The sequence below is a fragment of the Cheilinus undulatus genome, linkage group 17 (genome assembly GCF_018320785.1).
Source record: "Cheilinus undulatus linkage group 17, ASM1832078v1, whole genome shotgun sequence".
NCBI lineage: Eukaryota > Metazoa > Chordata > Actinopteri > Labriformes > Labridae > Cheilinus > Cheilinus undulatus.
In genome coordinates, this window is record NC_054881.1 from 41,897,861 (window position 1) to 41,922,362 (window position 24,502).

A 24,502-nucleotide genomic window follows, 5' to 3' on the forward strand; every position below is an offset into this window, starting at 1 on the left:
CAGCCTTGGTTTAGAATAAAAGCCTGTCTCCTTTTCTCAGTAGCGGGAGATTGTTCTCAATGCCACGTGTTATGAAACATGCCAGTTTAATAAACAATGGGAGTAAGGGGAGCACTGGTTGTGGTGGTGGACCAGCTGTGTACCGAGACAACAATCCCACAGCGCAGAGCTGGATGTAATTGGAAATCACACCTGCAGTCCAGCGTGCATTCATACAAGTGACAGGGGAGCAGACTGACAAATACCATCTGTGTTTCTGCAGATTACTCCACAAATATTTGTCTGTTTTGATTCCGCCGCTTCTGTAAATTGAGTGACATGAATTTAGTTTGCAAATGTTTCTCTTTGGGAGAAGAATTCACTGAAACGTCTCAGTCAGAGAGAAAGAAACAGTATAAAAGATGACTTTTAGACCTGACAGGAAACTGCTTTTACAGGATTGCTGACCAGGTGTTTCCTCGTTTAATTAAAGAATCTTTTAAATAATTCATCATTGATCAGTGATTAATTACAATCAGCCCCTACTACGAACATATCACCCTAATTATAATGTTAATTTATGCACATAATAATAGAATGATGTAAACATGTTTGTTTTGTTCTGTAAATAACAGACTCATTAGAATATTTCATGGTCCATGTAAATGTGCTCATCTTTAATTCATACAGCTCACTGACCTTTACAGAAAACAGCAAGGTTATGTCCTTGAACAGCTTCAGAAGGTCAAAGTTCACTCATTAATCATCCCTCTACAAACAACACTCGACTAAATCCAACCGTTTCCACTCCTGTAGAGCTCAAACGTTTGCGTGTCAACCTGGTGTAGAGAAAAAAAAAACAGTTTATTTGCAACCTGGGGAAAAAAAACCTTTAAATCACATTTAACTTTCCTACATGGTAAAACTACTGCTATTAGAATTTTTGAGATCATTTTATGGAATTTCATCTTTCATCATTTTCAGTGTTATAATAGGATTTTGAGAAATTTCTGGGACATTTGAGGAAATATTTTGGTGGAAATTCTCTGGTATTTTCAAGAATATTTGAGAAATACAGTCATAACTTTTTGGGATTTTACGTTCAATCTTTGAGAGAGAATTTGCTTTGAAATTGTCAAGAATTTCCGTGGACATTGAAGGGATTTTTCCGTTGTTTCCGTTGTGTTTTCATTGACATGACTGTATCTTTTGGAATTTCACTGAAACTTTCATTGGAAATTCATAAAATAAAAGATTTGGTGGTCTGATGGGAAAATTGTTTGGGGAAATTCTCAGCCATTTTCATTTAAAATGTGAAAAATGTAGTTTTACATTTTATCTAATCCAACCAGAATCTAATTAGAAAGTTTGAAGTGAACATGGTCCGAAATTTTCAAGAATTTTTACAAAAAAAGTATTTATTCATATTTGATTTGATTTTTTTTTTTTAATTTGGGAAATGTGTTTGGATGTTTCAGGGAATTTTGTGCAAGAAATTTTGAGGCCTTTTTTAAATTAATTTGGGAAATGTAGACTGAATTTTTGCAGTTTAAGTTGAATTTTTTGGAGGGGCATTTGCTTTGAACTTTTCAAAAGTTTAAAGGAATCTGTCTTTATTTTCAGGGAAAATTGCTGTGAAATTATGTGGCATTTTCATGTGAATGTTGGGGTTTCAATCTGGATGTTTGAAAGAGTGTTATAGCTAAGTCTCGGGTACTTTCATGGAAATTTGGGTAATGCAGTCTTTTTTATTTAAGTCCAATTTTACCAGGAGATTTTGGTTTAAAAATTTCAGAAATGTTCAAGGAGTTTTCCATTGTTTTCTTGGAATTTTGGCAAATGCTATTAGATTTTTATTATTATTATTATTATTATTATTATTTTTATTTTTATTTTTATTTTTATTTCTTTTCTTGAGTTTGGAGTTCGATGTTTGATGAGAAAATTTAGGGTGAATTTTCTTAGAAATCATACTTGAAAATTTCCAGGATTTTTTCATGTATTTTTTTAGGATAATTTTATTGTAATGTGTTGGCATTTCACTTCAACATTCAGGTAATATTTGAAGAGCTTTGGGGTTTTTATGAGATAAACTGAAATTATGTTTAAGAATTTTCACAGAGATTTTAGGTAATTTGTGTGGATTTTGAAAAGGAACATTTCAGACATTTTAGAGGAAATATATTTCATGCTTAGACTTAACAAGTCTTTGTGGTCCATCACCAAATAAGAATTAAAGCCTCCACGCAAACGTCCGTCTCTCAGTGACTGACTGAACGTTCCAATAACTGACCGACTAGCCGACGGCCAGAGTGCTCAGGAAACAGAACCTTCCAGAGATTTTTGGCCATCATTTTCATTTTCTCAGTTCTCTGCTTTCACTAAAATGGAATTTTTTTTCAGACTTTTCACTGTAAACCTTAAAGATAGTTGAGTGAAAAATCACAGTTTGTGCCAACAAAGCCTCTTAAACCGCCTTTCTTTCACTGATGCTGACCACTCTGACCACGTCTGCATCCATTAGTCGCTGCCACGTGACTGGCTGAGCTGAAGGTGTACCTAATAAAGTGATCAGTGAGTGTTGAATGTGCTTTTAAAATGTCAAAAGTCTCAGAGGTGAGAAAAGCTGCAACACAAATTTGATAAAAGCCAACAGAAAGTCAAAAGCAGGCAGAGATTCAGCTTCAATATCGGGTTTGACTTTGCTTCAGAATACAGCTTTGATAGAAATCCCCGACCATATTGGTAACAAATCTGCACTATATACTAGATTTTAGACGGATTTAAAACACAGAATGCACTTGGAAAAGGAAAAATGGACTTCAAATGCCAAAAAGAAACGGTTTGTAACTGCTGATGGGATTTTTTAAAATTCTTATGTCTTAGCGCTTCAACATCTCAGCCTGAAATAAAAACACCAGTCATGCATTCATGTGTTCATGAGCATGAGTAAAGCATGCAGTTCCAAGGGCCCAAAGCCATAAATATCATCAGGTCAGGTATTGGAGACTGCAGGTTCTGCACTCTGCCAAGCCAACCTTGGTCCTGTTCTGCTCTGGCCTCTCTAGCCACGCTCTAGGCCCGCACCAAGCCCACGCCCTAGCTCTCAAGGGATCCTGCCTCCTCCAAGACACCTGGCATCCGGACCAGCCCGCCAACCAAGGATTGGGACAAGGCCCAGGAAAAGCACAACTGCTGTTCCCGCATCAAGTGGCTTACCCTTCCCATCCCCACTCTCCTGATCACGTCAGCCTCTGACATACAGTCTAGCCCAGCGTTACTCAAACAAAGAGCCAAACTGTTGAAAAATACCTTTGCAAGAGCCCCAATCTAAGAGGTTAAAAGTGGCAAAAATGGTCAAAAAGTGGCAAACACTGGGAGAAAAGTGGCAAAAATGGGTGGAAAGTAACCAAATACTGAGTGAAAGTGGCAAAAAAATGAGTGAAAAGTGACTACAGTGGGCAGAAATGTAAAAAAAGGGTGGAAAAAAGTGGCATTTAATTGCAAAATGCAGCTTAAATGGGCAAGAAGTGGCAAAAAGGGGCAAAAGAAAATGCAAAAAGCAGGATTAAAGTGTGTAAAAGGGGAGAAAAGGGACAAAAATGGGCTTAGAGCAGCAACCACTGGGAGAAAAGTGGCAAAAAAATGAGTGAAAAGTGACTACAGTGGGCAGAAATCAGAAAAAAGGTGGAAAAAATGGGCAGAAAGTGGCAAAAATGAGTAAAAAGTGACCAAAATGGGCTAAAATAAGATAAAAAGTGGGAAAAATGGGCAAAAGTGCCATTTCCTTTCAGAACAGAAGAAGTCACGTTTGATCACGAGTTTCTATGAGATCTCAAATCTCTGAAATCTCCACTATGACAGCAGGTGTGGTCACATGGTCAGGCTGAATCATCTACCGGTGCATTTATGGGAGAATAATGCTAAAATGTTTGAATCTGTCGTTCCCCATCTGCAGTCCTCTGTGGTGTAATTCCTGCCCAGCTCACCAGGTGTTCATCAGCCTCTGCCCTGTGAGCTGATCGACGGCTGTACGCCATTACCTGTCAGTGCATCACTACTATTTCTACCCAGCCCTCTCTGATTTAGCTACTTGACTTTTAAGACGTGTACTCCCTGCGTTTCTGCAGCTTGTCAGTCAGAATCAAAGCTGTTTATTCACCTTCTCCTCCATGTTCTTCTGCTAAGTTTGACGATCTTCGTCGCTCTGCTGTCTGTATTCGGGTTCCTCCTGATCCTGTGTGTCGAACATGTGAGCGGCAGTTTCAAGCTGTTGTCTTTGATTTGTGCTTCTACTCAATCCTGCAGTTGTCACGGCGGAGCAGCTTGACGAGTCCCTGGAGGGCAGAAAACAACGAATGAAGAAAGAAAAACAACACCTACCCAGAGAGCACGGTTCAGCTAATCAGACAGACAGCAGACTGTTTGGAAGGAGACACAGGGGTGTAATTTCAGACTTTAGAAATGTTCATGCAAAGTGATGTTTTTACTGTTTCTATGGTCTTATTAAAGACTTTGTCTCCCTGGTTAACTGGGTCAGTTCAATGACCTGATTATGGCTTTTCTGTCGAATAAAAATGTGCACTCAGATAAGAGTACGAGAACATATGACCTCCTACGTTATGTTATTAGTCATGGTAGGCCTCCGTCAGTCATGACTGACCATGGATGATTCATCCTAGTCATTGGCTAACTGCTTGGCTAGAGCAGCGCCGCTTGTGGCTGTGCAGACCAATGTGGGAGTGGCAGTCCCTGTCGCACAGGTCGCATCTGTGTGTATAAGTTCGTCGTTTATGACAGCTGTCTTTCTGGTGTCACTGACGTCCTGAAGGTTTTCGGAAAGGCCAGTCAACATCGTCCGTATGTTCCAAGTTCCCAGTTTTAGAGATGGTCTCTTTTGATGATTTCTTTTCTTTTTGCTTGGTGCAACGGTTCCAGTCTGCTGTTCGGATATTTCCTCAATCTCCATGCAACCAATGAAGGTAACAGACCGTGGCGGGACAGCACCTTACTGGCTGGGGGCCGCCCAGCTTAAGGCGGGCGGTAGCTGTCCGATGAGATCCGAAAATCTCTCCCACCGTCGGAAGCAACCCCTGGCGCCTTGCTCTACACCAATGGAGCAGTAGCTTATGACCGGTAACTGCTGCTCCCCGTGTTGTGTCCACGCCAAAAAGCGAAGTTGGAGTGTCCTCTCCAAACTTTTAGAGTGTGTAGGTGGTTGATGCTGGATGAAAACCTGGGCAGTGTGATCTGGAGGACAGGCTGTTGCCTATGTAGCACGTCACTGGTGGATCCAAAGGAACAGCAGGGCTGTTACAGCTTGGCACCAGAGCCATCGCAGGAGCTGCCAGAGCGAGGTTGTAGACAACGACGAACTGCCTTAGGGGCTCCACTCCGGATTTTTCTCAGGGTTTACTCCCGAAGCCTTTTCCTAAGAAGGAAATGCCCGTGACCCAAGGTAGGGAGGCAAGAGGGTACTATCACTTGCCCAAGGTGAACCTTCGGTCTAGTGGAGGGAAGGAGTCGTCCTAATTCTTCATTCTAGACTGGCTCCAAGCTGAGTCTAGCCACTGTTATGTTATTAACATCATAAATAACATCACTTTGCAGCAAACTTAGCTAGTTAGCTAATTGCTAATGTAGCTAATAGCTTAGTCAAAGATAAATTTAGCTTCATAATGTTAGCCAAATACTAGCCTCAGTATTTTTATTCTTTGGCAATTCAAGACAGTCTAGCTGCAGACCCCAGATCTCAGACGCCCCCCACACCTTTGCAGACCACTGTGGTTAGACGCAGCGTCTGTTAGGACGAAAATGTGCTCTCAAACTTTCAAAATAAAAACAACTAAACTTCCAGTTAGGGTTAGGGTTAGGCTAGCAAAGTTAAAAATAAAAAACCTGGCCTGAAATGTACAAAATGTTTATTATACAGGAAAAAAACATGTCCTTCATGAAGAAACACTAACATAGCTAAAGCTACGGCTAACAAAGCTAGGTTGGCTATGTCAATAACATAGATGTGTAACTAGCTTAATCTAAAGCTGTGTTAACAATGTATACTTTGTTAGTTATGTAGCTACACTGGTAGATCTAAAGCTAACAAAGCTAGGTTAGCTATGTCACTAACGTAGATGTTGAACTAGCTTAATCTAAAGCTAACAAAGCTAGGTTAGCTATGTATGCTTTGTTAGTTATGTAGCTACACTGGTAAATCTAAAGCTAACAAAGCTAGGTTAGCTATGTCAATAACATAGATGTGTAACTAGCTTACTGTAAAGCTAACAAAGCTGTGTTAGCTATGTATGCTTTGTTATCTATGTAGCTACACTGGTAAATCTAAAGCTAACAAAGCTAGGTTAGCTATGTCAATAACATAGATGTGTAACTAGCTTACTGTAAAGCTAACAAAGCTGTGTTAGCAATGTATGCTTTGTTAGTTATGTAGCTACACTGGTAGATCTAAAAGCTAACAAAGCTAGGTTAGCTATGTCAATAACATTTATGATAACTAGCTTACTGTAAAGCTAACAAAGCTGTGTTAGCGATACATGCCTTGTAAGTTATGTAGCTACACTGGTAAATCTAAAAGCTAACAAAGCTAGGTTAGCTATGTCAATAACATAGATGTGTAACTAGCTTACTGTAAAGCTAACAAAGCTGTGTTAGCTATGTATGCTTTGTTATCTATGTAGCTACACTGGTAAATCTAAAGCTAACAAAGCTAGGTTAGCTATGTCAATAACATAGATGTGTAACTAGCTTACTGTAAAGCTAACAAAGCTGTGTTAGCTATGTATGCTTTGTTAGTTATGTAGCTACACTGGTAAATCTAAAAGCTAACAAAGCTAGGTTAGCTATGTCAATAACATAGATGTGTAACTAGCTTACTGTAAAGCTAACAAAGCTGTGTTAGCTATGTATGCTTTGTTAGTTATGTAGCTACACTGGTAAATCTAAAAGCTAACAAAGCTAGGTTAGCTATGTCAATAACATAGATGTGTAACTAGCTTACTGTAAAGCTAACAAAGCTGTGTTAGCTATGTATGCTTTGTTATCTATGTAGCTACACTGGTAAATCTAAAGCTAACAAAGCTAGGTTAGCTATGTCAATAACATAGATGTGTAACTAGCTTACTGTAAAGCTAACAAAGCTGTGTTAGCTATGTATGCTTTGTTATCTATGTAGCTACACTGGTAAATCTAAAGCTAACAAAGCTAGGTTAGCTATGTCAATAACATAGATGTGTAACTAGCTTACTGTAAAGCTAACAAAGCTGTGTTAGCTATGTATGCTTTGTTATCTATGTAGCTACACCGGTAAATCTAAAGCTAACAAAGCTAAGTTTGCACCACCTGTATGCAGGTGGCCAGTTGCATGTGATTCTCCACTCTCTTATCCTGTTTCCACTCTATTTGCTGTCTTTTGTTATCAAAAAAGGCATAAAGAGCTCAAAAATAAATTTTGCAAGAAAGAAAACTCCAGAAAGACGTGCAGGTATCAAGCTGTGTTAAAAAAATGGAACCATTTTGAATTGATTTCTTTAAAAGGACGCTGCAATAATGATTCCTTGTTTGAATGTTATATTTTTGCACTAAAGTGCCTCTGTGGGCCGAGCGTTCACTCTGAGTCACTCTAATTTAGGCCTTCATTTGGAGTAATTGAGCCCCAGTTAACAGCAAAGGGACGTAAAATCTCATTACACAGATTGGGATCAACCGCATGTCATCACCTGTGTTAAAACGTGCAAGCTTAATGAAAACATCCAAAGCCTGGCATCATTAGTAAACACTTCAGAGTACATCAGACGTGTTGTTCCCTTTCCATCCAATTATAAGCGCGTTAGTCAGATAGATTGTTAAATGAGAGCCAATAAGACAAGTCTAGACAGTAAATGATCAATATCTATCAGGATTCTCTCTCACTGGTGATTGTCAGATATGTGACAGGATTACAGTATGAGCATCCTTAGACCAAGCAAACCATGCTTTATGCAGCGCTGACATGTGGTCACAAGGCTGTGACCTGACAAGACTCAATTTTCCACATCGGTCTGAGACTCAACCTCCTGACCCGAGCATCAATATTCATCAGCAGCTCAGCTACAAACAGCAGCTCCGTCAAACAAACAGATCTGCCCTGATAAGTCCTCTCTTACATCAAAGTCTGTGTAGCCGGAGCAGTACAAGCTATCGGCCGGGCCTACAGTCAAAATGTGATTTGTTCACATTTTTTTTCCCCAGTTATATATTTATTTACCTTATCTGTCTTGTATTTTAGTCGGGACTAATGAAAAATTCATGTGGTGTGGCTGCAGCTGCAGGGAGGAACAAAATAGCAGAGACCACGTCAGAGACATCATTTTCACTCGGGCTTGCGTGCGTGCCGGAGCCGCAAAATCTTCCATATTTTATCATCCTTGGCAAAAACTCATCTTTGCTAAAATAAGATAGAGGATTAAAATATAGCCCTTCAGAGTGTATCTCTTTCACTGTCACATCATTTCTGCAAAGCTTGAATGCTTTTTGAAAACATGTTAAATGCTTCATAACAGAGTGTCGCTCAGGGTTAACTCGAATACACAGACATGATGAAAGTGGGTTTACTGGTCCAGCATTGCCTATTATGAGACATTCTGTTTTATATGCATCTTTGTCAGGATATTAACATTAAAAATGTTGTTCTGTTATAAGTGTGAAGACATCTTCTGGTAATACTGACTGAGTGTGGCCCTGCAAAAGCATGGATGAAGAGCAACAATCCAACAGCAGAGTGCATTCCTGTTGGTATTATTTACACGCAAAACTGCACAAGCTGTGTCAGAGTGCACCGGGATCAGAGCATAACAACCCTTTTCAACTTCACTTTCAACTTCAGTTTGCTTTATTGGCATGAACAGATCAGTTTCTGCCAAAGCAGTGTAAAAAATAAATATACATTAAATATTTACAACCAATATAAATTTGCGTATTAAATAATTCCACAAAAAATCAATATATAATGAAATAAATCTAATTATTAGATAAAACAATAATTAAAATAAAATAGAAATAAAAAATGAAAATGAGAACAAAAATAAAAAATAAAAATACAACTTAAAATAAAAATAAAATAGAAATAAAAAATGAAAATGAAAACAAAAATAAAAAATAAAAATACAACTTAAAATAAAAATAAAATAAAATAAAAATATAAAATGAAAATGAAAATAAAAATAAAAAATAAAAATACAACTAAAATTTAAATTAAATAAAAATAAAAATAAAAAATGAAAATGAAAGTAAAAATAAAAAACAAAAATAAAATAAAAAATAAATATAAAATTAAACAAAAATAAAAATGAAACAATTAATAAATAAAAATAACAATAACAATAAAGAAAAAATAAAATTCAAATTCAAATTAAAAAATACAAATGAAAAATAAAAAATAAACCAGATTCAGTGTGTTTGTTGGGAAGATACTGGACTTTTTATGTCCAGCCACAAATTGTCTTTTGGACTGAGGTCTGGGCTTTGAATCAGCCACTCCAGAACATTCACCTTGTTGTCTTTAAACCATTTCTGTGTAGCTTTCTCTGCATGCTTCACCAAAGCCATCATTCTCTTGCAGACGAATAAGATTATCCATCCGGATTTCCGTATATTGTTCTTTTCTTTCCATCTTCTATTTTTCTATATCTTTCTATCTCTCTACCTTTACGAGCCTTCCAGGGAGGCTGCTGAGAAGCATCCCCACAGCATGATGCTGCCATCACTGTGCTTCACAGTAGGGACGGTGTGTTTGTGGTGATGTGTAGCCTGCAGTTACAAACGGCTGCTCAGACATGATGAGATGGAAGAGCACATAGCTGGTAGCCAAACACAGCAGCACCCTTCAGAAAAGATACAGCATTCAGCTGAGCCAATGTTGTTCTTTAGCTAAATTACAGAGCAACTCTATCGTCTGTTGTTATACCCTTTAAGGGTAAAGTAAAGTAAAGTCATACTTTATTCACCCCCGAAGGGAAATTCATGGTTTATACTCTGTTGTTGTTTTTTACATATTACACACACATTGAGTGATGGCCCTGCTGCTCTTTGCAAAGCGCTGCCGTGAGCTGTTGGTGCGTTCAGTGCCTTGCTCAAGGGCTTTCAACAGTGCTCAGGACCTGATGGAACGAATTAATAAACATGTCTTTTGCCAAAAAGTTGTCTGGTTCCTTGTCAGTCCTGGGTTACCTCACGTCTGGAGCCTTAAAGGTCACATATTTTACCCTTTAAAAACAAGTCTATATCAGTCTCAGAGGTCTCCAAAACCTGTCTGTGAAGTTTGTTGCTGTAAAAACACTCCAGTATTGATTTCTGCATGTCTAAAACTCCTCTGTTTCAGCCCTGCTCAGAAGCAGCTGTTTCTGTGTCTGTGGCTTTAAATGTTACTGAGCTGTCTGACTCCGCCCCTTTCCCAAAATGGATGTGGCTTAATGGATGTGACTCTCCTGATCCTCCTAAAAAGGAAAAGACAAGCAATATATAAATATATGATAATATTAACACAATATTTGGAGCATTAAACCAAGTCTGAACAATTAAAAAAAGCAATATATAATCATATTATAGTATACAATAATATAATAATTATTATACAATAATAATAAACCAAGTCTAAACAATTTAAAAGAAAGAAAGAAACTAAAATCATAATCTTTATTTTGAGTGTGAAAGTGTTAGAGAGCTGTAGAATTAAGTTAAAGACGGTCTGAAATATTGAACAGAAGCAATGATGGACTCTAATTATCATTTAAAATTTAAAAATAATTTCATCACTTATTTGTGTAAATAGAAAGTTTAATTTTGTGAAAGCTTATTTCATGTTGTCTCTACTCCACAGCTCTATCATGTCATCTAAAACTTAACCTCACATCTTATTGAGGGTTTTTCTACCCTCGCCTCTCCTGAGCAACAACCCTGTAAACACCATCAGGTTCAGCTCGCTGTCTGCCGTTAACCTTAAAAACACAATGCCAGAGATATTTCTAAATAAAGATCTATCTTCAGCCTCCTTCCTCGTCTCTGCTCCACTTCCTGCATACTTCCCTGCCTTCTGTGATGTGCCGGGCTATGACAGCTATCAGAGCGGAGCACCTTGTCGTGACATGACGATATATGAAGACGCGTCTGAATCAAGCCGGTAAGTGGCCCTGGGATCCGGTGATCTGTCACTCTTCAGTGAAATGGGAACATGTCTAGCTTGTACTTTTTGGTGCCACAGTGCTTCTGTAACTCACTACAGGGAGTGACTGACACAATGAGTCTGCACACGATGAGCTAGAAGCCAGAAAGGCAAACGCCCAGAACCAGACAAATAAACAGAGTTTACAGAACTTTGAAGGCTCAGTGTAATATTTCACCTGGTGGCATTTAGCAGAACAAACCTGAAAATATGAAACAAGATGTTCATGAGTAAGCCTGTCCGCCATGTTGGACCTGATCCAGAAAACTCAGTCTGGACTAGAGTTCACCTAAAGGCATGTGGGAGACTCCATGGTCAAGAGGAAGAAAGTTCTTTGGTCTGAGGAGACCAGATCCCCACTGGGAGGTGGTGGTGGCAGCATCATGCTGTGGGGGTGCTCCTCAGCAGCCTGCCCTGTGAAAGAATGGAGTAAAATTGCTGCGATTGCACCTGAAGGTAACCTGGCACGCCACATCCATCTGGAAAACCACTCATAACGCGTTTGGGAAAGGGCAGAGCCTTTGAAAAACACTCGGATTGTGGTTGGATGATCGTTCTGTCTGTCACATCTTTACGGGCCAATCAGAGCAACAAAATACGTGTTGTAGGAGTAAACTCCATAGAGAACTCCATTACGGTAACCATGGCGACTGTAGACATGTCAGTACACAACTTTTGACGTTTTTGAAAAGAAAACGACTCACTGCTGTTCTTTGTTCTTCTTTTACTGAAGGAATGTCGTCAAGTTCTGATAAAACTGGCGCTTTAGCAGCATCCACGCTGAGCTCTTCCGCCATAACTGCACCGGCCTCTTGTTGCTGCTTGCGTACGTCACGACTCCACCGCGCTCGAAAGTACTGCCTCTCGTCACTGATTGGTCCTGTCACGTTCTAACCGGGCTCAAACGGTTCAGACGGGAGCTTTGCAAGATGGATTCACCAGTGAGAAGCACAGAAATGGGCAGATCCATCTGCTTTGCACAGATAAGTCTATATCTGAGATAAGAACTAGATTATACTTATTACAGTGAAATATGTTGGGGGTGCAGATGGCCGACTGCTGGTTTCCAGTTTTTGAGGTTTTATGCCAGCTTTTGGGTCAAAAAGGATTACATAGACCATGAAGGACCTGATAGACATCACTGACATAGAATAAGTTTTATTATTAATAATAATAATAATAATAATAATATCATTTTATTTATAGGCGCCTTTCAAAGCACTCAAGGTCACCTTACAAGAAAAGGTTAAAATAAGGAAAATAAATGAGTGGACGAAATATACACAAGTTAGTAAAAAGTTCAAACAATGAATAAAACAGTGTAAAAGAAATCAGTCAGACAGGCCGTCTATAAAGGGGATCAATGGAGGAGCTTTCTGGCGCCCCAGCCAAACTGGGGGACCATGGAGGTCAGCAAAACCACGATCCATAGTAGAGTTAAACTGTGATCCATATTTCATTTTTAACCTGAAGAATAATCTCTATGATCAAAGAAACAAATATTTTTGTGTAGTAAATAGCCTTCTAGAAAATGTAAATCCTCTTTGTTAAAAAAAAGAATAAAAGTTGGTTTAAAAATTAGTACAATGAATTAATAATGGCAAAAAATGTTGGAAAAGATGGTGAAATTGGATTTTAGAAGTGGCAAAAATGGGCATAAATAGTGGTTAGAGGGAGTTTGAAAAAATGGCTGAAATGGCTTTAAATGGCAAAAATGAGTGGAAATTTGGTTAAATGGGATGAAATCTTAATTTTAAAAAAGAACTGGGAACAAAGGATTAACTGAGAAAGAAAAAATAGGCAGATTCTGGCAGAAAGTGGTTAAACTAGCAAAAATGGGCATATCACATGGTGAAATGGGGTTAAAATGGGGAAAAAATGAAAGTAAAAAGTGTTTAAAAGGGGTTAATAGTGGCAGTAATGGGTCAACACAGGCTACATTAAGTTTTTGTTTAGTTATGTTTATTGTTTTCTATGTTTTGGTTTTTTTTTGTTTGTTTTTTTAGTAAGTTTAAGTGGCAAGAAACAGGCAGAAAAAAGTGGCAGAAAGAGTTTAAAACTGACAAAAATAGGTGTTACATGATAAAAAAAAATTAAAATTGGTGGGAAAAATGATGAAAAGAGGTTAAAAAATGGACAACATTGGTGTAAGGTGGCAACAGTCTTGTTTAAAAAATATTATTAGTGTTTTTAGGGCGACTGGAGACCCCCTCTCAGTGTCTTGCGACCCCAATGGGGTCTCGACCCCAAGGTTGAGAACCACTGGTCTACACATGACTATTCTTGAGCGTGCATGGCTGTATTCGACCACCTTCAGGTCCAGTGGGGGTCCCCGGTCTCTGGCACCTTTACTGGGGGGTTGCGGGCTGAAAAGGTTGAGATCCGCTGATCTAATAAACGTTCAGACTGGAGCTTCATGACAGCAGCTGGTCACCCGCACTAGCCTTTAAAGGAGACTGGAAACAGGCCAGAGCTAACCTGCCTCAGTCCAAAAGTAAAACATCTTCCAGTTTACAGATGTGAGGGATTAATCTTTTAATACGACTCTAGGCAAGGAGGTGAACAGCATATTTCTCAAAGTGTCAGAGTGTGTGTTTAATGAGCTCTCGGTTAATCTCTTCCTGTGATGTTGGAGGCTCTGATTCATTCTCTACCTCAGAAATCTCCCACTGTTCCTCCTCTCTCCTCCTGATTAGCTCTTCTTTTCTTCCTTTGTCTCTCTCCACTCACCCTCCTGTCTTTGCTTCTCTGGATTTGCGGCTGAATTAGTGTGTAATTACAGTCGCAGACTCTTGGCCGTGCAACGCTGATGGAACAGAGCCTCTTCATACACCTCGGTAATAGTCTGAGAGAATCCAAATGAGAGGGGGCTCACGCTCCCGATCGCTAACTCAATTCTCTGCACAAACCTCACACCGACAGCTCACACCATCCCAGAACAAATGAGATACAGAGACGATGACACGGCCAGTAGCTGTGACATTTCCAATCATTGTCATCGCCGCCGCCGCTGTTGTTGCATTCATTTCTGTTGCCATGTTTGCATTAGAGCGCACCGGATTCTGGGTAAGGTCACGTGATGCTGATTTGAATAATGAGCCGGTTAGAGAAGTTCATGATGTTTTTTCATTGTTGCACCAGTTAAATTTTGTGTTAGGTCATTAGGAGTACAGTGTTTTCATAAATAAAGCAGACAGTGATGCTCATTATCTCCTCGGAGTTGTCCCCGTTTTCTTTCCTCCAGCAGCAGCGAGGAGGTTTGAGAAATCTCTCTTGGAAATAAAGCGCGGCGGCACAGAGGCCGATCCTGACCCAGATACATCCCCCATTGTTTACTGGCATGGCTCATTTTGCAGCCGCAGGTGCGCCGTAGGTATACAAAACATTCACCCTCCCCTTAAAACCTATCTTCAAATGCATTTTCTCAGCTGGAACACTTACATAAGCCGTTTAAGAGCTGCATCGTCGCAAAGTGGGCTAATTTAATATAGTTTTCTGTGGCAGTGCTAACAATCAAGCTGTAATGAAGGTAACAAGGAGGAAGAAGACAAAGATAAAGAGTGATGCAACAAGGGAGGGCTGGGGTAAATTAAGAAGGGAGCCGCGTTTGGTACACAGCGATAAAGTTTGAGAGCGAATGAAAAGCAGAGCTGCGGAGGGAACTTGTTGAGATGCCACTTATCTCAGACGCTAAGATGTTCTAACAAAACATCCCGCTGCGATTCCCCAAGCAACCCAATCCCAAGTCTCTTTAGTAGCTCTGCCAAAGAGGACAGGAAAAGTAAAGCCGGAGCCGCTTCTGTGTAATTGCCCTTCGTCTTCTTTTGGCCAACAAAGACGAAAAAAGAAAAGGCAGAGAAAGAGCCAGAATGTCAGCGTGATGAATGAAAAGATAAAAACAAGCACTGAACTGTCAAAAAGTGACCATAATACAAAAACATCACCATTATAGTATGAGCTAATTTTTCACCAGAAGGTTTCCTATTAATCAGATATTTAGTGGGGATGCTGAGTAAGCATCCACACTATTGTTATTCACGTCAGCCATCTTCTTTTTTTTGGTATGTTTTTTGTCGTGTGTCTCCTCTCACAGTCTTTGAGCTATACTCATCATTCTAATGTCATTCTATTCAGCTCTTCTAGGGCATGATGGCTGTGACTTTTCTAATTTATAACTTTTATAATTGTTAAAATATTTAACTTTTTTAGCATTTTTTTTACATTTAAGTGAATGGGGCTTTTTTTATGAATTTTTTTTTTCAACTCCTCATAACTTTGGCGATTCTTGGGCTATTTTGACTATTCTAGTATCAAACTCTTCAGCTTCTGGTGCTCTTTTTCTACTATTTTCATGCTATTTCAAGCTATTTCTATGCTTTTTCAGTCATTGAATGCCATTTGCCGTTACTGTTATGCTATTTTCAGCTATTTTTATGCTACTTTTAGCTATTCTTTAGCTGTTTTCAGCTATTCTTAAGCTATTTTCAACTATTTTTAGGCTACTTTCAGCTATTCTTAAGCTATTTTCAGCTATTTTTATGCTATTTTCAGCTATTTTTAGGTTACTTTCAGCTATTCTAGGGCTATTTTCAGCTATTTTTTAGGATACTTTCAGCTATTTTTATCCTTTTTTTAGCTACTGATTGCCATTTTCAGCTACTTTTATGGCATTTTTTGCTATTTTCATGCTATTTTCAGCAGTTCTTCCACAATTTAGCTCTCAGCATCCCAACGCAATTTTAGCTGAAATTGCAATTTTGATCAAGTTATTAACCAGTTTTTTAAAATGTGACAATATCAAGTAATAATGGCAGATTTAACAACAGGGGTCTGGCTACAGACCGTACATCTCTGACAGCTGCTCTCATAGACCGCTCATCTGAGGGTTAAGGCAGGGGTGTCCAAACTATGGTCCAGGGTCCAAATGCAACCCATGGTCCATTTTTTATTGTCCCTCAGCAAATTCTATAAATATGATGAAAAATGGCCGTATCAGAGCGTAAAGCTTATGCTTTACTGTATTGTACTAGTTAAGGCCTTTGCACACTGAGTCTATTTTTCGCACATTAAAAAGAAACTCAAGTGGCTACATAATCTACGTAGTTATGCTCTCTACGTAGCTATGTTCTCTATTAAGCTATATTAGCTTTAGGTATGTTTTCTAAAGCTCACATTGCTAAAGCTAACTCAGCTTCATTGGCTTATGTAGAAACATTAGTTACGTAGCTACACTAGATGTTAGCTATAGCCAAAGCTTAGAGAGCTAAAGCGAGCCACCCTTTATGTAACTACTTCTCTGGTCTATAAGATTTCTGATCTAATGGCCAGCTGATCCTAATTATCACCTCTCAGCTCCCACAGCCAATCACAGCTCTTTCTCTCAGCACTAATCGCTGCTTGCATTAATGCTGATGTATCATTCTGCTGCTGGTGGCAAAGCTTAGGCTCCTCCACCCCAGCCTCCTCCTTTAAAGCATGAAGCTTCACCTCCTCCACCCCAGCCTCCTCCTTTCTAGACTAAAGCTTCACCTCCTCCACCCCAGCTTCCTCCTTTATAGACTAAAGATTAGCCTCCTCCACCCCAGCCTCCTCCTTTATAGCATAAAGCTTGATCTACCCTCATTCAGATTTATGCTACTATGGAGGTATTGCTTTTGAACTAATTTTATTGTGTTGTCATAAATATATCTGTGGGGGTTTCTAGCCATGCACTGGAAAGTCAAAGCATGCTGCTTGGCTGACCCAGGTAGCATTGTTTGAGCAGAACCGTCTCTGTCCAGTAAAACTGTAGATCCATTTTGCGATGTATGGCAAGACTGAAATATATTTGTCTCTGATGCTTGCTTGAGTCGACACACCACGCTGTCCCAGTAATAATGATGCGTAGCTCTGCTTTGCTCTTCACATGAACAGATTTCCAGTGTCGGGGTAACGCCTGTTCATAGATGAGGGGGAGTTTCTGCAAGAATGCAAAGCAGAACATGTTAGATACCACAATGTGGCCCCACTTTTAGGGATAAAATATCAAAATGCAAAATACGGAAGGAGAGATTAGGTCTGAATTAGTTTGGTGTTTGAACAGTGGTGCTTATTTGTGCAAAGAACAGCCCAAAAGCAACAAAGATAATTCAACAAGCCTCTTTTGAAAATGTTCTATTTGTCTTCGTATTGAGGGATTAAAAGCAGTCAGATCAGACATTTTCAGTACAAATGCCCAAAACTTGACTCAACTGCAGAAGAAAGGGTTCAGATCTGTGACTCTAACATAAAGCTCTGCATGTACTCCATAATGATCCATCATTAATGAATGATTGGAGTTGAAATTCACCATATGGCTCTTTGTATCTCCAGAGAGCATGGCCACACTGGGGCTTGTACGCCTATGCTGTAGATGAAGTATACTCTGCCTTTTCCCAGCAGTGCAGCAACTAGAGCAGCTTCTGATGGAATATTTAATGGCGGAGACTCTAAGAATGGATTCCTGCAACATTTCCCACATTTCTCCTCGCTCTCTACCCTCCCTCTCTCTTCATGCACCAACATAAGAGCCACGCAGAACACAAAACGCATACAGCTGTGTTTGCCTAGGAGTATTTTGTAGGTGAAACAGTTACCATATGGGTTTTTCACATTCTTTTATCTGTAACTGCATGAATAAAAAGCACCCAAAACCCACAGAGAGGAAACATGCTTTGAAACAGAACGCAGGGGAACCAGAGGGGAGGTGCACGAGGCACGGGATAAATTATCAACCGCTGAAATGATTCCAATTCCCGTTGTTCTCTCTCCAAAGAGCCACGGCTCTCTGCAGGAGACGACGCCTCACTCTGTGGAAAGATAAGAGATGTAAAAGCAACGAGGAAGGGGAAGGACGGGAGGGTTTTAGAGTGACATACAGGAGATAATTACAGAGGGGGAGAGAGGCGGTACATGCGTGAGCTGGAGTGACATTTGTTAATATGCAATGTATGATTTTAATTAGAATCTGTGCTGGGAGGAGGGAAAGAGGAGGCTGCAGTTGAATGACAGGTGGAAGAAAGGACATACTGGCAGACTCGTGGGAATTATGGTAAAGATAGAGCACCCTCACATATGTCGCTGAATTCTCACTCTTCATGAGCAGCTTCACTGCCAAGTTAGGAATATGACAGCTTGGTCAGTCGGTACATTTAGTCCCACAATTTGTGAAATGAGCATTATCTGGGTGCAGTCAGTGTCTTTTCCTGGCTACCATTACACCATGACAACAAAAGAACACTCCAAGCAACTCTGAGAAAAGGTTATTGAAAAGTATAAGTCCAGGGATGGATACAAAAAAATCCAAGGCTCTGAACATCCCCAGTGTTCAGTTAAATCCATCAGGAAGAAATGAAGGAATATGGCACATGTGTAAATCTGCCTAGATCAGACCGTCCTCACAAACTGAGTGGGCTTACTAGAAGGAGACTAGTGAGAGAGGACACCAAGACACCTATGACTACTCTGAAGGAATTCAAGCTTCAGCAGCTGAGATGGAGAGACTCTGCAGACAACAACTGTTGGCCGGGTTCTTCACCAGTCAGAGCTTTATGGGAGAGTGGCAAAGAGAAAGACACTGTTGAAGAAAACTCAGATTCAATCTGGACTAGAGTTCACCAGAAGGACTGTGGGAGACTCCATGGTCAAGAGGAAGAAAGCTATTGAGACCAAAACGATGCCTTTTGGCCATCAGACACAATGCTACGTCTTGCTGAACATCCCCACTGTGGATCACGGTGCTGGCAGCATCATGCTGTGGAGATGCTTCTCCACAGCAGTGCCTGGATGGCTTGTAAAGATAGAGGGCAAAACAAAAGCAGAAAAATCTACACTGTAAGAAAAAATTAGTTGAGCTTACTTAAAAAAATTATGGAAACTCGTTGCCTCAAAAATAACAAATAAACTACACTTGACTTTTGTGAGTTAAAAAAACGTGTTAGTAGTGTGCAGCACTTGTTCTACTTGAACTTTTTAAGTATTCACTACCAGTTTAAAATCAATTATTTTAAGTTTTCACAACTGAGATTCAAATGTTAATTTAAGTTTGCAGGACTTAGCCTAAATCATCTACTTTGAGTGTGTGATACTTAACATTTTTAGTGCATTGTAAACACTGATAAGTTCATAGCACTCACAATATCTTAGATAACTGATTACCTTAGAACATCAGCTAGTACTCTCTGTTAAAGTCTTGTAGGTTATCATGTCATCTAAGGTGGACTATCTTATGCCACCATTTGCAACAACTGCTGTTGGTGACCCACTCCATTAATGACAGTGTGCAGTTCAACTTTCACTGATGCTGATAACAGAAACAACGCCCCCTATGGGCGGGACATCTTTAATTGAGACAGCAATTTCATCCATGGTGCATTTTATTTATTTATCTTATTTCACTGTTTTTTAACCAGGAGAAAACCTCACTGAGATTAAAAATCTCTTTTTCAAAAGTGTCCTGGCAAAGACAGCTGCAGCAAACAGAGTGCAGAAAGGTTTAGTGCCCAAAGGCATTCTGGGAAAAGATTTGCCATAACTCAAATAATATGAGGTATTACAAAAAAATACTTAAATTGTTTGAGTGCTGTTCACTTAAAACTGAAATAAGTTCTATCAGCTCATAAAAATAGAGTTGAAATCGCTGTTTTGGATTTTTAAGTTAACACAACTTAATTATACCCCCTTTTTACTTATTTTTTTTAAACTGAGTAAACTTAAGTAAATTGAGCCCTTTTGCTGTTATGGCCAAGAAGTACAATTAACTTGTTTATAATAAGTATTTAGAACGGGTTAAGAAGAACTGAGTAATTTCACCTCAGTGTTTATGAGTAAAATGGATGTTGCTTTTTACAGTGTAGGAAAATCCTGGAGGACGATCTCAGTCTGCAAGAGAACTACAGCTTGGGAGTAGATTTATTTTCCAGTCAGACAATGAGCACACAGAGAAAGCTACACAGAAAATGTTTAAAAACAACAAGGTGAATGTTCTGGAGTGGCTGAGTCCAAGCCCAGACTTGTTCACGCTCAATCCCTGTGGAAACTGACAGCTTGAGCAGCTCTGCAGACTCAGTGAAATTCTTTAAGGCCACATCAAGCAATATGTTGGACGTCAAGAGTGACGAGCGATGGCTGAAGTGGCAAAAACTGTTTTCAAGTGGCATCAATGGGTGGAAAAGGTGGTTCAATAGGGATGTATAGTGCAATAGGTATGAAAAATAGGCAAAATGGGTTAAAGTTGTCAAAAATGGGTTAAAAATGACATAAATGGGTGGAAAGGAGGTGAGACTGGATTTAAAAAGTGCCAAAAAAAGGGTAAAAACAGTCTAAAATGGGTATCAAGTGACACAAATGGGCAGAAAAAATGATGAAAACAAGTTCAAATGTGACAAAAATTTGGTTAAAGTGACAAAAGACCAAAACCGATTAAAAATAGCAAATAAAAGAAGCGAAACTGTCTGGAAAAGCAGGTGAAATGGATAAAACAGAATGAACTCAGTAAATCAACTTGAAATCAACTCAGTAAGTTCATCAACAAATCTTTTTCTTAGTTTGGGAGGGTGGTACACTGTGAGCATGAAACAACAGACTTAATAACAACAGCCAAGGATTCAAAGGTTGAAAATTCACCAGGACAGACCGACAGTCTGAGATGCTACGATAGAGAAATGCAATCCCTCCACCTTCTTTGTTTTGTCTTGTACAGTGTAAAAATTTGAAGTTAGAAGGTGCTGTTTCAATCAGCTCTTTGTTCCCAGTAGCATCCAGCCATGTTTCTGTGAGGAGGATGCAGTCCAGTTTATTTTCATGAATGATGTCATTGACCAGAAATGTTTTGTGAACCAAGGATCTGACATTAAGGAGGGCCGGTTTCAAGCAGCAGGTGGAGGTGGTGGAGTCTGATTTGAGTGCTGCAGTTTTAATTTGAATATGATTTTTAACACGAATACCGTGGTCGCTCACAACCAGTCTAGATTTCGAAATCCTCCTGTCACTGATTCTGACTGGAATCATGGCAGGATGGGTGGATGACTGGGAGAGGACACAGTGGTTGAGTCGACAGGGGGAGCTCTGCACAGATGTTAGTGACAGAGAGCTGTTTATGATGTCCCTGTGCTTGACGTTATTCATGAAATTTATGGGAGGATGGTCTTTAACCTGGCATTTGTGGCAGTTATATCAGTTGAAGAATTTTCAGTAGAGTGGCAGGATCCTGGCTCCACATGCACGGCAAAAGTTGAGAGTGGGAAGCTATTGACGCTGGCGCTAGGAGCCGGGGGACGTCAATAGTAGTGGGACTGATCAGAGGGAAGAGTGGACGTTGTTGTTGTCACAAAAGTGGGAAAAAGTGAATAAAAGAAGTTAAAATGTGTCAAAAACAAGCTGAGAGTGGCATAAATGGGTGGAAAAGATGCTGAAATGGGATTTTAGAAAGCGGCAAAAATGAGATTAAAGTGGCCAAAACACACAGAGGAAATGGTGAAAACTGGTATAAACCAGGAAAAATGGATTTTACCTGGCATAAATGAGTGGAAAAGGTGAAAAAATAGGAATATAACATGGCAAAAATTATTTTAAAAATAGGCAAAAATAGGTTAAAACAGGCGAAAATGGATTAAAGATGGTTTTAAAAAGTTTAAAAGGTTAAAAAAAAGTTTTTAAGTGGTAAAGATGTGTTTTAAGCGGCAAAATGGGTTACAAGTGAAAAAAAAAGTTGAAAATGTCATAAATGGTCGGAAAGGTGGTGAAATTGGATTAAAAATGTGACAAAAATGAGTAAAAATCGTCAAAAAGGAGGTTAAAAGTAGCCAAAACAGACAGAGAAAATGATGAAAAGTGGCTCTAAGTAGCCAAAATACCAAATGTATGAAAAATGTCAAATCAAAGTGGCCACACTGGGCAGAAAAGGGTTAAAAGAGGCAGAAAACAGATCTGTAGGAAATATTAACACTGTAGTGTCAAAATCACAAACAGAAAGAAGAAGAGGATCTGTTCCTGTTACATAGAGGATTAAAAATCATTCCTGATCTCCAGATTCTGCTTCATGAAGAAAATCAGACTGGTTTCTGTGTTCCTGCTCTGAGGAAGCTCCGCCCCCTCGACTTGCTCAACCTGCTCACCTTGCTCATCCTCACTGCAAACAGGAAACACAGACTCTAACTTTGACCTGAACAGACACTGACTCCAACAGAGAGAGAGAGCTCCGGACCAAAACCAGCACCACTTCCACTGAGAGAGGACAGCAGGAGGGAGTACTGGGAGCACTGGTTCTACTGGGATACTGGGAATACTTCCACTTTAACCAGGTACTGAATCCACCAACTGAATCAGACTTTAAAAGAACTCAGAACCAAAGAGAAAGTAACTTTCAGGGACAGGGAGTGGCTTCCTGTTTGTCTGCAGCGTCTCCAGCTTCACTCCAGACAAAATGGCGTCCAAGTTAGAGGAGGATCTGAGCTGTCCGGTCTGCCTGGACATCTTTAAAGATCCCGTCATGCTGTCCTGCAGCCACAGCTTCTGTAGAGAGTGTGTGGAGAAGATCTGGAAGGAGAAGGAGGACAAGGAGTGTCCCGTATGTAAGAGGAGACAGTCTAAGGGATTATTACCTCCAGTCTTTGCTTTAAAGAATCTGTGTGAGACTTTTCTGCAGGAGAGAGAACAGAGAGCTTCAGAGGATCTCTGCAGTCTGCATCAGGAGAAGCTCAAACTCTTCTGTCTGGACCATCAGGAGCCGCTGTGTCTCGTCTGCAGAGATTCAAAAAAACATGCCAAACACACGATCAGACCCATGGATGAAGCTGCAGAAGAACACAAGAAGAGCCTTGAGGAAACTCTGCAGCCCTTAAAGAAGAAGTTAGAGGCTCTTAAAGACGTTAAAGTGAAGTTTGATCAAACAGAAGCTCACATCCAGGTCCAGGCCCGACACACAGAGAGGCAGATTAAGGAGCAGTTTAAGAAGCTTCATCAGTTTCTAGCAGAGGAAGAGGAGGCCAGGCTGCGTGCACTGAGGGAGGAAGAGGAGCAGAAGAGACAGAGGATGAAGGAGCAGGTGGAGGCTCTGAGAGCACAGATAGCAGATCTTTCACAGACAGTCAGAGCCACAGAGGACCAGCTGACGGCCCAAGACGTCTCCTTCCTGAGAAACTACAAGGCTGCAGTGGAGAGAGTCCAGCAGCGCCCCCTGCTGGAGGATCCACAGCTGCCCTCAGGAGCTCTGATAGACCAGGCCAAACACCTGGGCAACCTGGGCTTCAAGATCTGGACCAGGATGAAGGACGTGGTCTCCTACACGCCCGTCATTCTGGACCCAAACACTGCTGGATTAAAACTCATCCTGTCTGATGATCTGACCGCTGTGAGAGACGGAGGAAAGAGTCAGAATCTTCCTGATAATCCAGAGAGGTTTGATAAATACTGGTCTGTCCTGGGCTCTGAGGGCTTTAACTCAGGGACTCACAGCTGGGACGTCGAGGTCAGAGACAGTAGATACTGGACCCTGGGAGTGTTTCCAGAGTCTGCTGAGAGGAAGGGAGACATATGGTCTAGAGTTTGGGCAGTAGGGTTCTGGGCTGGTAAATACAGAACACACTCACCATCACATGGATCCACTGATCTCTCAGTGCAGACAGAAGCAAAGAGGATCCGAGTGAATCTGGACTGTAACAGAGGAGAGCTGTCGTTCTCTGATCCTGATACTAACACACTCATACACTCCTTCACACACACTTTCACTGACAGGATGGTTCCATACTTTAATAATTTTGATGACCCCCCACTGCAGATTGTCCCAGAGAAGATCTCTGTGAGCGTGGAACCAAACTAAACAAACATGATGTTCTGATGACATTTGATCCAGTCAGTTCTGATATTTGACTACAGAAACTTTCCTTTGATGCTTTCAAGTCAACAAATCTATGATGGTTCCAGAGCTGGGCCTCATCTGATGACAGGAGCATTTGTAGTGGGGTACCACAGGGTCACTGAGCCTCATTCACCAAGAAGACATTTGTTCTAGAAACATGTGACACAGTTTGAAAGAAGATTGTGACATTGACCAAAGTCTTCTTCTCTGTGAGCAGAAAATCTAAGAACCCTCCAGAACACTCTGAGCAACATGTGAGTGTTGATATGACAGGATCAAATGTTGAATTTAGCACTCATTAAGAACCACACAATAAGAGAGGATTGTATTTTCTGCTCTTTGATCCATTTAACCCTTAGGTACACCCAGGAACTTTCTTTACATTCTGTTCTGGGATTCTTGACCTCATTTGTGTTCTGTTGATGCCATTGGCATGAAAC

General features: G+C 40.1%; 1 protein-coding gene across 1 annotated transcript; it reads left to right on the forward strand.

Annotated features, from left to right (window-relative positions):
* The first annotated feature begins 22,472 nt into the window (after positions 1-22,472).
* LOC121524826 (nuclear factor 7, ovary-like) lies at positions 22,473-24,023 on the forward strand. The gene is made up of 2 exons (XM_041810339.1): positions 22,473-22,506; positions 22,604-24,023. Exon 2 carries the CDS (start codon positions 22,629-22,631, stop codon positions 24,021-24,023), a length of 1,395 nt encoding a protein of 464 aa, XP_041666273.1. The 5' UTR covers positions 22,473-22,506; positions 22,604-22,628.
* The last annotated feature ends 479 nt before the right edge of the window (positions 24,024-24,502 follow it).

Coding starts and splice junctions, on each gene's coding strand:
- LOC121524826 (XM_041810339.1), top strand. CDS start 22,629: ATGGCGTCCAAGTTAGAGGAGGATCTGAGCTGTCCGGTCTGCCTGGAC.